The 12,836-nt window shown below is 41.9% G+C and overlaps 1 protein-coding gene across 1 annotated transcript in view; it reads left to right on the plus strand.

Annotated features, from left to right (window-relative positions):
* LOC143270579 (uncharacterized) overlaps positions 1-12,836 on the plus strand; it is a 91,319-nt gene that overhangs the window by 36,809 nt on the left and 41,674 nt on the right. The window contains exons 16-18 of the mRNA XM_076561005.1: positions 4,510-4,577; positions 5,308-5,332; positions 8,576-8,683. Coding sequence (XP_076417120.1) covers positions 4,510-4,577; positions 5,308-5,332; positions 8,576-8,683 — 201 coding nt within the window. The remainder of the gene's footprint in view (positions 1-4,509; positions 4,578-5,307; positions 5,333-8,575; positions 8,684-12,836) is intronic.

Raw genomic sequence — 12,836 nt, forward strand, 5'->3', positions numbered from 1 at the left:
GGTCAGAGACGTGTCCTTCATCCTTGAGCCTCTGACCTTATGAGTGAGCAGGGATCTGATCTCTGACCCCTACCTTGGCTCTTTTTCATGCATTCTTGATTCTGATTCCAAGATACAGATGGTGCCTTAGGAAGTTCCCATAAGCTAATACCCATGTTCCAAGGGCTAAAGGACATGAGCAATTGGGGATCCACCTTCTTGACACACATCTTGCCACAGGCTGTGTCTGTCCTCTATGTTTTGTATATTTATGACTTTCTCCTGGAGTATCTGACATGGTGGTCTTTGGGTGGAAATGAGTTCATATCTGAGGATTGTGTTTCCTCCAGGCTCTCATCTCTTTGGTAGGTTGATGGACTTTGATCTTTACAAGTCTGTCTGATCTTCTGCATTGTCTCATTGAACAACTCTGGGCTTGGCTCCTTCTCACAGACAATCTCAGTAGCCTTAATACATTGTGTCTCCTCTCCTTAAACTCAACAGTTATTGCTTCTGAGCAAGGTGTCCCTCCTAGACCTAGGAGCAGTCTCTACCCCCATTATCTTCTTCCTCCCTTCTCTGGTGCATTCCTCTGGGATCATGGGTCCTGTAGACACTGCACCTGGTAATGCATCAAGGTGTGTGATATCCTTTCTACCTGGGAACATTGAAACATTGCTCAAAAGAATGCCCAACTGAGTCTCTTATGTCCCATGTCTCTTTTATTCCATAATTTTCTCTCCCTCACTAAGCTCATCACAGTCACAAGACAACTTGGAGAGAAGAAGACAAAACAGAAACCTTCTCTGGAGACTGCATGCCCAGAAAGACGGTTGAATCTTAATAGGTTATCTGACTCATGCCCTTGCCTTGTGGGTAGAGGTGAAACCTTGCTGTTGAACAGCTGATACACTTGAATATGAAAAAAGAGAGGGAAGAGTTGAGTCTAAAATCAGCTAGGAAAGGTCTCCTAATCAGATTAGTGTAAAAGAACAACTAAATTACATTAAAAAAAACCTGAAAAAGTTTGTCCCAAAATTTATGGAAAGTGACAAAGCCAAACCACTGACTTTTGATGGTCCATTTGGAACTCTCGAACACCTAATGCTCTGACCCCAATTAGTGCAATGTCTGCTAACTTCCTTGACACTGTGTCTACTTTATACCCGTCTGTAGCTGTGCTGCAGGCAGCCTCATGTACAGACACCCTCATTTTGCATGGAAAGGCAGAAGCCTCTGAGAAGTGTCCACCTTTAGTGCTTTTTTGAAGACAAAACACATGGCCTTCACCTAGGCCTTGCCAAAAATGTACGACTTCTGTGCATGGATCTGGCTACCACTTTATGTCTGAGACTAAGTGGTGGGATGAGTTAAGGGTCCTGGGTGAGATTTCAAAAGATGGACCTAGTATTGGCCTCCATAACCTGTTTGGTGTGGCATAGTCACACAGGGTGAAGAGTGAGTATCATGGGTCACAGTCAGCAAAGGGGCTGACAGATGTGCTGCCTTTCTGGGTCTGGGCCTGCCGGTGGGTAGAATGGAAGGAGAGAAGTGATTCAGACTCATAAGAGAGTTGATAAATCTGCCTGGGTCTGGGCATAGAGAGGCTTCATGGGTGGGCAGCACATTATGATAGAACAGGTTTAGAATAGGTTTAGAATACTCCAGAGAGCTGGGTATGGGGCACTTACCTGTGTCCATACCTGAATTGGCATTAGGTTGAGGGTCCCTCATAAAGCTAGGCAGGAAGGACAATGGAGGATGACCCCTGCCAATACCACCACTGAGGGATCTGACACTAGGGGATCAGAATGGAGGGCAAGTGGTAACTGAGTGTGTGGACTAATGCAGGATAGTGCATACCCTCCTCTCGCATCCATGTGCATGAACACTTACCTGCAGCCAAGCAAATGAATCTAATCCACACCTATGATCAAACCTACACTCACACATGCACATTCATGCATACCCATGAACAAGAAATCTGAATGGCATGTGGCACAATTGCAATAAATTCATAACCATTTCTGGTTAAAGATGTAGTAAAGTCAATTATTGCCAAATATCATGCCACCATCGGGAAACTTAATCACTTGCATGATTTGCTTGTATTCCCAGATCATTGCACATTGCAGAGACTGTTGATTCCTTGGGTCTCTATTGCATTGGAACTGATTTATGTAACATTTCACTTGCTCAATTTGAGTGTTTATTTCACTCATAAGACCGTCAATCATTAGAAAGCAATTACCTACACAATATTTAGAAAATCTAAAGTTCTCGTTGTTGGTTTAGCTGATTTTATGAACATCACATGAACCCACTAAAATTGATATACTTATGATATGAAATGGATACATAAATATTGTCTCCTTCTGAAAATATGAAATAAAGAAGCAAAATACATTAAATATATAGATTTCCATTAATGAAATGAAATGTTTAAAACTCCTCTCCATGTCCTTTGAAGAATGGAAATTATCATTTCAACAATGCTTGAGTTTGCTAGACAAATCTTTTTAAGAAATTTTTTATTCATTCCACATATTGACCACAGATACCTCCTTCATCCCTTCTGCTCTGCCTCTAGCCTTTCCCCACAGCCTACCACTCATCTCCTCCTTCAAAAATGTATGGCCTCCCATGGAGAGTCAGCAAAACCCAGAACATTCAGCTGAGGAAGGTCCAAGCCCCACACCCTTTCATCAAGGCTGTGCAAGATGTCCCACATTAGGCAATGGGCTCCAAAAAGCTAGCTCATGCTCCAGGGATAGATCCTATTCCTACAGTCAGGGTGCAGTGAAACACACCAAGCTACACAAATATCTCACCCCCACCGAGGGCCCAGTACAGTCCCATGTAAGGCTCCACAGCTGTGGGTCCAGAGTTAATGAGTTCCCACTAGCTTGGTTCAGTTGTTTCTGTAAGTCTTCCCATCATGGTCTTGATGCCCCTTGATCATAGAATCAATCTTCCCTCTCATCGACTGGACTTCTAGAACTCAGCCTGGTGCTTAGCTCTCTGCATGGGTTTCTATCAGTTATTCACTGAAGGCTCTATGATGACAGTTAGGGCTTTTCACCAATCTGATCACCAGGGTAGGACAACTCAGGCACCCTTTCCACTATTGCTAGTAATCTTAGCTGGGGTCATGCCTGTGGATTCCTGGGAACTTCCCTGACCAGGTTTCTCCCTATCCATACCATAATGTCTCCCTCTATCAAGATATCTCTTTCATTGCTCTCCCACTCTGCCCCTGTTCCAGTTCCACCATCCCATTCCCCTATGCTCACATCCCATACAACTACCCTCCATTGTCCCCCATAACCCCCAGTTCACTCAGGAAGTCTCATCTATTTCCCTCTCCCAGGAATTCCTTGCATCCCTCTTAGGTCCTCCTTGTTACCTAGCTTCTCTGGTATGTACTCACTCATAAATGGATACCAGAAGTAAAGAAAAGGGTAACCAAACTACAACCCACAGCTCCAGATAAGATATACAAATATTTTAATATTTGCATATTGATGTTATTCCTTTTCACCAGCCTCACTGGTTATGTTGATGGACAATTTTTGCATCCAACTGAACTTTCAGATGTGCTAACACCTGCTGAATGGATGTCACTCTGGATTCAAAGTTGCCTATTTCATCTTTCAAAATGGTCTTTGCTTCTCCTAGTAGTTCATGGGGTTTTTTCTTGAGAGTGGCTAATGAAAGCACTCTCATATATCACTAGGCATTTATCTGCCAACATTCTATCGTTACACATCTTCTAAGTCCTGGAGTTTCTTTTGTATTTCTAGTTCTGCTCTTAGCTTGTGTTTCTCTTCCTAGTCCGTGCAAATTTCTTTATGTTTTTTGATCTTGGAGTAAAATGCTGACATCCTATACAGCTGCTTCCTTCATAGTGATTCTCTTCTTTCCAAGTTGAGAGTTTCATGTGAGACTTTTACTACATAAAAGATTGTATTCCTGCCGTCCTCATCTGTCAACTCTTACCTGAAATTGGAATGATAAAAATTGTAAACACAAACACTAAAGTTTAAACACAAGTTTGGCCACAGGGAAGGATAAAATTCTTCTTTCCAAGGAAATCGATGCCTTCTCTAAGCCCAATGACCTGGATTTGAAACTCAGAACACACCTGGCAAAAGGGGAGGAACAGATCCCACAAGCTATCCACTGACCTCCACACCCAAAATGAGACTTCACAAGTGGCCCTAAATAGAATACATGTGAAAATGTTAATTTAACAATACACAATCAAAGACAGATTATTTTATGTTGCTTTGGGTGTCCACTGTCTGGAAATGCAACAAATCTCTTACTCATATCTCTCCTGGTCTTTCTCTGCTTTAATTTCCTTCAAGGGAAGACGGTTCAGCAGCTGCCCAACAATCCTGTTCAGTAGGTCTAGTCACATGTCCTAAGTCCATGCACTTTTACCCACATCAAGTAAGGATACTACATAGGTAGGAAGCAGGACCAAGAGCTGACAGTCTGCAAGCTCATGACTTTCTCTCCCCCTAGGTTTAACGGAAAATGATGACACACTTAGACCAGATGGCCGCACAATGACAGAAGAAAATCCCTTGGAGGTAAGAGGGCCTTTTTCTCTCTAAAGTAGAAAGGTTACTTTAGTGATCTTATGTTTCAGAGGATATCCCACTGAACAACAAAACTGAGCAGGCATCATGGGTATTAGAGAGTTAGTTTGGAAGGGGAGAAGAAGAATTGTACCAGCCTGGTCCAAACTGAATAGAGCATCAAAGCATCCAGTGTTAATTATCAGTCTTGTGAGCAGGCTTTTTCTTCTGGAGAAAAAAGATCCTCTTAGATAAAACTTAAAGTTTTGGTTTAGAAGTTGTCAGGCACTTCAGATCCCCTCAATTTCCATGCAGTACGTTCTACAACAGTCATATGGAGCAATCTTCCTATGTCCAGTGTAGGGATGCTGAAGGTTAGACTTTTAACACGTGAGCATTAGTGTAAATAATTGAGGCTACATTGTGGCAGGGTTAATTTCATAGCAGGATCATAAAGATGCTCCAGCATGTTGCAGTGTGGCTTAGGGAACACGCAGCAGAGACCAAACAGATAGTGCCTCTTGATCTGGTGTGGGAACCAGCAAAAGTGGGAAGGGGTACAAGTGAGGAACACCAGTTCTTTTGTGACACCATCATATATACTAAAGCAGAGTCTTTTATTTGAAGACTCTTTCCCACTTTGATTGGCATTATATCATGTTCATATGTGTTTCAATGACCCATGCAAACAGAACTCATCATGACCTAGGCCACAGACTGTTTTCTTTCTTTTATGTTTCAGGTGCGTTGCCGCAGCCAAAGAAGGAGTATGTATTATGGAATCTCTTCCTTAAGACACCCTTTACAAATGAATTTTATAAATACTGGGTATCCTTATATCTAAGCAGCCACTGTGATTTATGCCACCTATTGGGAGCATTTGGACTGTATTTTTTTTAAAGTGGACCCCTAAGTTAAAAAAAAAATAGTGGAGGCATTTGTCCATATGCACTGGATTCAGCTATGATGCCTGTAGTTAGTCTGGAATGGTGTATACCAGGCTATATCTAAATCTGTTTTCCCCAAGATAGGTATCCCAATTGCTCAGTCCAATCTACAGGGACAAGCTGTTGAATTACCATATTAGGATACAAGCTTGACCTAAAGTATATATGTCAAAGCCCATCACATGTAGTACATTTATTTGTTTGTGTGCTACTCTATGGAAGAATAAACCATGGCACAGAGGTAAATGATGAGGCTGTCCATGCAGATCAAGAGACCTTCTATAGCCCGAGGTCTTGGTAATCCCTAACTTGCAACATCCCAGTATCTGCCTTCAATAGGTCAAAACTGCAGAGATCAGGACCCTGTAGTTACTACCACAGAAGGCAAATGCCCAGGGTATTGTTTCTCATCTACCTACAGACATTCAGAAAAATGAAAGGTTAGAATGCCCACAGGCTTCTAGTCAGATCAGTGATCTGAGAATGGGAGACAGACAATGCATGGGGTGATGCGGCAGAGGTTTTTCCCTTAGAGTTTTACAGTACAGTACAGTACTGATTTGGAACACACACACACACACACACACACACACACACACACACACACACACACACACACACAGTTAGTTAGAAGAGTAGCCATGCTTTGAAAGAGGGCAAGGAAAGGTTTATGGTTATAGAGGAGGGTTTTCATTGAGAAACAGGCGTGGGAAATGATGTCCTTATTATAGTATCAAATAGGAAAGAAAGATATTTTAAAGAAATAGTTAGATATGATTGTTTTTGCTTTCTCTTATATTTCTTTTGTCATGTTTGGTTGTTTCTTTCAGAAATTTTTATTTCAAGTGGGAGACAGATAGGGAGTGCATCCAGATGAGGGGGGGGTTGGGAGGAACTGGCAGGATCAGGGGGAGATGAAACTATAATTTAGGAATATTGTATGAAAAAATCTGTTTCCAACAAAAGGGAAAAAATGAAAAATTAAAAAATTCTCTCATGCAAATTTAAGATCACGATTTTAATAGAACAAAAATAAATGTAATATATATAAAAAATAATTACAAGATTTAGTAAATAGACAACATTAGCATGAGCACAAAAGAGACACTCATCTAAACAATAATATCCACTAGGAACTCCAGTTACCACGTGTCTCTGGATCTGTGCTGAAGCATTTTCTTAATAGAAGGACGTTTTTTAAAGATATATTTATTTTCATTTTGGGTATACAAGTGTTCACCTGCATAAATGTATGTGCACCATTTGTATCTATGATACATATGCAGACTCAAATTAGCTGTATGGTTTCTAGCAACTGGAGTTATAGACTGTTTTGAGCTGTTTTTTCTGTGATAGAAACCAACCAGACCTGTGTCCTCTACAGGAACAGCAGGGGATGTTAACCTCTGGTCTCCTTAGCTCCTGGCAACAGGTTTTTAAATGTGAGCTAGACTCTGGGCTCCAAGGGGACTTCTGCTCACTGGTAGTCAGTGTCCATATTGCCTGTGAGTGGGAGCACTAGGGGGACCACAGGCAGCAGGTAGGAGTAAGAAGAGCATCGTTATTTGCAAAATGGTTTCTGTATATTTGCTCAGGCATGTGCTATGAAGGCCTTTGGCAAAGAAGAGCTAGTTCTTGAGAGAGAATGTGGTTCATTGCATACCTACCATTTCTAAGGCCTTGGGTTTGAGCTCCCAGTAAGCAAAAGATGTGCTGTGGTTGTATAGCTTTATAAACCTCCTTCAGAGGTGCCGATGGGAGAATTTTAAGTTCAAAGTCATCTATTTCTACAAAGTGGCATTGAGATCACTGTGGGCCAGAGACCTTTTCTCTAAAAAAAAGTGAAAAGAAAACAACAGAGGGGAGTAGGACTTCGTCCATTGCAGGTGTGTTTCTGTGTGGGAAAAGATTCTGGAGAAACAGAACTTTCATGAAGAATAGATGAACAGCACCTTGCAAACTCACATGTAGCCTGTGTAGACTACCATTCTTTTAGCTGAACTCAGTTCAGACTGTCCACACAGTTTCAGGGGACATCTGTCACCCACAATGGCACCAGGCTGCTTTTCCAGCCTCTTCCTGTAGAGGGTTTATCCAGGTTTGGTGAGATTAAAAGAGTTTCCTTTCCTCCCATCCTCCACGTGACAGCTTGGTTTAGATTGACTTGGAGCCTGGAAGCATTGGTATCCTCCCAATTTTGTTCCGGAGGTTCAGACTCAGTCACTGAGAGGCCGGTGACAGGTTGAGGATGATAGAGGAAGGTGCTGTTTATTGATCCAGGAATCCCACAGCTCATTTGGGAGGTAGCTCACACTTGGAGTCAGGGACTGCCTGCAGAGCATGTCTCCTGTCTGTTGTTTCTGTCAGGAGAGGTCGTCACTGGCACACAAATGCAGCTGTTACTGCTCCATTGTGTGAAATGTCACAAGTTTTCAAAGCTTCTTAACTTCCTACCTCCCATGGACAATGCCATACATTGTCCATGAGATATACTACTATATAAGGGGCAGTCAAAGAATGAAGAATAACAGTTCTCCAGTGTTCTAGAGTAAATGCAACAGTTTGTCTGAATTCAGTTACTCCTGTGTAGCTGAAGTCTTCTGGTATCTCACAGACATCACAGGGCACTTCTGAATGCCTGTGCTTTTTCCTATAGTATATATTACAAAGATCTGTATTAGCTTAGTGAGTCCTGTGGGTAGTCCTTAAGAAATTCTTAGGGTCTTAGTGAGCAGCTGGTGAATGGAGCCATTGCAAAGGTTTCATGGGCTCTAAGAAGGATTAGAGTGATACCACTCTGCTCTGACACCACACTCACAAAGTGTGTTCAGTCATGGGGCACTTCCTTCTGCATTTCCACATAAATTAGCTTTTACTTGTCATGTTCATGTAATGCTTAACTGGTTGTACACTATTCAGTGATCCTCCTGAAGCACAATCTCACTCTGATGACTGTACCCGGAAACAAGCAATCAGATCAAATGTACAAACACACAGTTGTTAGTTTCCTCTGTTTTTCTGCCATGAGGCTGACATGAAACTCTATTCTCGATGCATTCCCAGTTTCTCCTTTATTGAAGAGAATTCAGCAAAGACAAGCAATACCGCATACAGATGTGATGACACCAGAAATCTGTAAATTTTATTCTATAGAAATTCCTAATGAAAAAGGTATGTTGTGAATTCTGTAATTCTGTCCAGTTGTGTAATGTGGTGATAATCATTTTCTTTATATGTAAATCTAAAGAGAAGCTTAAGACTATTTCCCTATGTAGGATATTTCCAATATATCTAAGTCTTCATTGTAAACACAACTACAGATTTTAAAATGCATCTGATGTCACCTTTGGCTCTCATTCAATAGCATGAACTGGTGGAAACTGAGGCTCATTAGTATGAGTCAGGGTGGCTTCAGCTGCTGTAGACAGGAATAGGTGAATCACCCTTAATCCTTTCTCCCACATGTGGGTAATGCAGATGGAGTAGAGCTGATGTTCCTAAAAGGAACCTGGCAAAGTTCTAGCATCTCATGACAGAGGGTGAGATTCACCTTAGATAACAATGTTCCAGGTATGATCCAATGAGCAAGAGTCCACTAGTGGTCATGTTATGCATTGTTTTTTCAGTTAGCAATGGGGTAAAGATTTCATTAAGGACAACAAAAATAGGAGGTATCTGTTCTGTTCCTGTTACAAGGACATAATGGAAAGTGAGCAGAGTGTGCTATTTAATGTGCTTTGCTTATCCTCTCATTGGTACACATTTCCTCAGAACATTTACTGTTTTAAGTCTGTGATACTACCAATAATTCACGGTTTGGGATGGACTTACTAGCTCTGCATTGTAACTATGCCTGCCTGGATAATTTATTCAGTTGTTGTCACAAAATCTTGTGAAGATAACCTAAAAGGGAAATGGTACATTTTCAATATAGTCTCAGCTTATAGACTGTAACACAGGGTAATTATATATACAGGCAGGAATCTGTGGCAGAGTCCCGTTATAACATGGCAGCGACCAGAAGATTTAATGCTCATGCTCAGCTTACCTTTTTATATAACCTTGATCCCTTCCTAAGCCATGATGTCATGCAGAGTTCAGTAGTCTTTCCACCTCACCTAACCTAAACTGCTCTAATCTCACACTTGCTGCCCAGTACTGGGTATCATCCAATTGACTGTTGAGATTCACCATGACAGTGCCCATGAAGTGTTGTGTTCACTTTGTGTCCTTACCTGTGATAGATCCACTGTGTCTGGGGAGGAACAGTATTCTCTCTTGTACTCTAAGGAACCTGTAGGTGATAGTCTAGCAGAGTAAGCCCAATGATAAAGGAAGAACAGAGCCCTTCCATTTCTTCCTTCAGGACTTGTAGCAGTCCATGCATAGTCCTCTGTTCACTTTTAACTCCTGCTTCACGTGGCACCAACAGGGTAGACTGCTGGGTAAAATGGCTGTTTAGTCTGACACAACGACCACATCTGCAATATACTGGCAAGGAAGGGCCTAGTGTTAATGTGTAGCTCATTTCCAGCCTATGTGCCTCATCCTGGACTGCCATGCAGGATGACTGAAGTGTAAAGGAGGTCAGAGACTTGTCCTTCATCCTTGAGCCTCTGACCTTATGAGTGAGCAGGGATCTGATCTCTGACCCCTGCCTTGGCTCTTTTTCATGCATTCTTGATTCTGATTCCAAGATACATATGGTGTCTTAGGAAGTTCCCATAAGCTAATATCCATGTGCCAAGAGCTGAAGGACATGAGCAATTGGGGATCCACCTTCTTGACACACATCTTGCTACAGGCTGTGTCTGTCCTCTATGTTTGTATATTTATGAATTTCTCCTGGAGTTTCTGACATGGTGGTCTTTGGGCGGCAATGAGTTCATATCTGAGGAGTGTGTTTCCTCCAGGCTCTCATCTCTTTGGTAGGTTGATGGACTTTGATCTTTACAAGTCTATCTGATCTTCTGCATTGTCTCATTGAACAACTCTGGGCTCGGCTCCTTCTCACAGACAATCTCAGTAGCCTTAATACATTGTGTCTCCTCTCCTTAAACTCAACAGTTATTGCTTCTGAGCAAGGTGTCCCTCCTAGATCTAGGAGCAGTCTCTACCCCCATTATCTTCCTCCTCCCTTCTCTGGTACCTTCCTCTGGGATCATGGGTCCTGTAGACACTGCACCTGGTAATGCATCAAGGTGTGTGATATCCTTTCTACCTGGGAACATTGAAACATTGCTCAAAAGAATGCCCAACTGAGTCTCTTATGTCCCATGTCTCTTTTATTCCATAATTTTCTCTCCCTCACTAAGCTCATCAGAGTCACAAGACAACTTGGAGAGAAGAAGACAAAACAGAAACCTTCTCTGGAGACTGCATGCCCAGAAAGACGGTTGAATCTTAATAGGTTATCTGACTCATGCCCTTGCCTTGTGGGTAGAGGAGAAACCTTGCTGTTGAACAGCTGATACACTTGAATATGAAAAAAGAGAGGGAAGAGTTGAGTCTAAAATCAGCTAGGAAAGGTCTCCTAATCAGATTAGTGTAAAAGAACAACTAAATAAAATTAAAAAAAACCCTGAAAAAGTTGTCCCAAAATTTATGGAAAGTGACAAAGCCAAACCACTGACTTTTGATGGTCCATTTGGAACTCTCAAACACCTAATGCTCTGACCCCAATTAGTGCAATGTCTGCTAATTTCCTTGACACTGTGTCTACTTTATACCCGTCTGTAGCTGTGCTGCAGGCAGCCTCATGTACAGACACCCTCTTTTTACATGGAAAGGCAGATGCCACTGAGAAATATCCACCTTTAGTGCTTTTTTGAAGACAAAACACATGGCCTTCACCTAGGCCTTGCCAAAAATGTATGACTTCTATTCATGGATCTGGCTACCACTTTATGTCTGAGACTAAGTGGTGGGATGAGTTAAGGGTCCTGGGTGAGATTTCAAAAGATGGTCCTAGTATTGGCCTCCATAATCTGTTTGGTGTGGCATAGTCACACAGGGTGAAGAGTGAGTATCATGGGTCACAGTCAGCAAAAGGGCTGACAGATGTGCTGCCTTTCTGGGTCTGGGCCTGCTGATGGGTGGAATGGAAGGAGAGAAGTGATTCAGACTCATAAGAGAGTTGATAAATCTGCCTGGGTCTGGGAATAGAGGGCCTTCATGGGTGGGCAGCACATTATGATAGAACAGGTTTAGAATAGGTTTCGAATACTCCAGAGAGCCTGGGTATGGGGCACTTGCTTGTGTCCATACCTGAATTGGCATTAGGTTGAGGGTCCTTCATAAAGCTAGGCAAGAAGGACTATGGAGGATGACCCCTGCCAATACCACCAGTGAGGGTTCTGACACTAGGGGATCAGAATGGAGGGCAGGTGGTAACTGAGTGTGTGGACTAATGCAGGATAGTCCACACCCTCCTCTCACATCCATGCACAGGAACACTTACCTGCAACCAAGCAAATGCATCTAATCCACACCTATGATCAAAACTACACTCACACATGCACATTCATGCATACCCATGAACAAGAAATCTGAATAGCATGTGGCACAATTACAATAAAATCATAACAATTTGTGGTTAAAGTTGTAGTAAAGTTTAATTATTGGCAAATATCATGCCACCATTGAGATACTTAATCACTTGCATGATTTGCTTGAGTTTCCATGTCATTGCTCATTGCAGAGATTGTTTTCTTGGGTCTCTATTGCATTGGAACTGATTTATGTAACATTTCACTTGCTCAATTCGAGTGTTTATTTCACTCATAAGACCGTCAATCATTAGAAAGCAATTACCTACACAATGTTTAGTAAATCTAAAGTTCTCATTGTTATGGTTTAGCTGATTTTATGAATATCACATGAACCTACTATAATTGATATACTTATGATATAAATGGAACATGAATATTGTCTCCTTCTCAACATATGAAATAAAGAAGCAATATATGTTAAATACACAGATTTCCATTAATGAAATGAAATGATTAAAACTCCCCTCCAAGTCCTTTGAAGAATGGAAATTATCATTTAAATCAATGCTTGAGTGTGCTAGACAAACATCTTTTTAGGAAACTATTTATTCATTTCACATACCAACCACAAATTTGTCCCTCATTCCTCCCTCTCCCGTCTTTTCCCCCAGCCTAACCCTCATCCCCTCCATCAAAAATGTATGGCCTCCCATGGAGAGTCAGCAAAGCCCAGAACATTCAGCTGAGGCAGGTCCACACCTCTCCCCTTTCATCAAGGCTGTGCAAGGTGTCCCTACCATGGGCAATGGGCTCCAAAAGCCAGTTCATGCTCC

This window comes from Peromyscus maniculatus, chromosome 23 (genome assembly GCF_049852395.1).
Source record: "Peromyscus maniculatus bairdii isolate BWxNUB_F1_BW_parent chromosome 23, HU_Pman_BW_mat_3.1, whole genome shotgun sequence".
NCBI classification, from domain to species: Eukaryota; Metazoa; Chordata; class Mammalia; order Rodentia; family Cricetidae; genus Peromyscus; species Peromyscus maniculatus.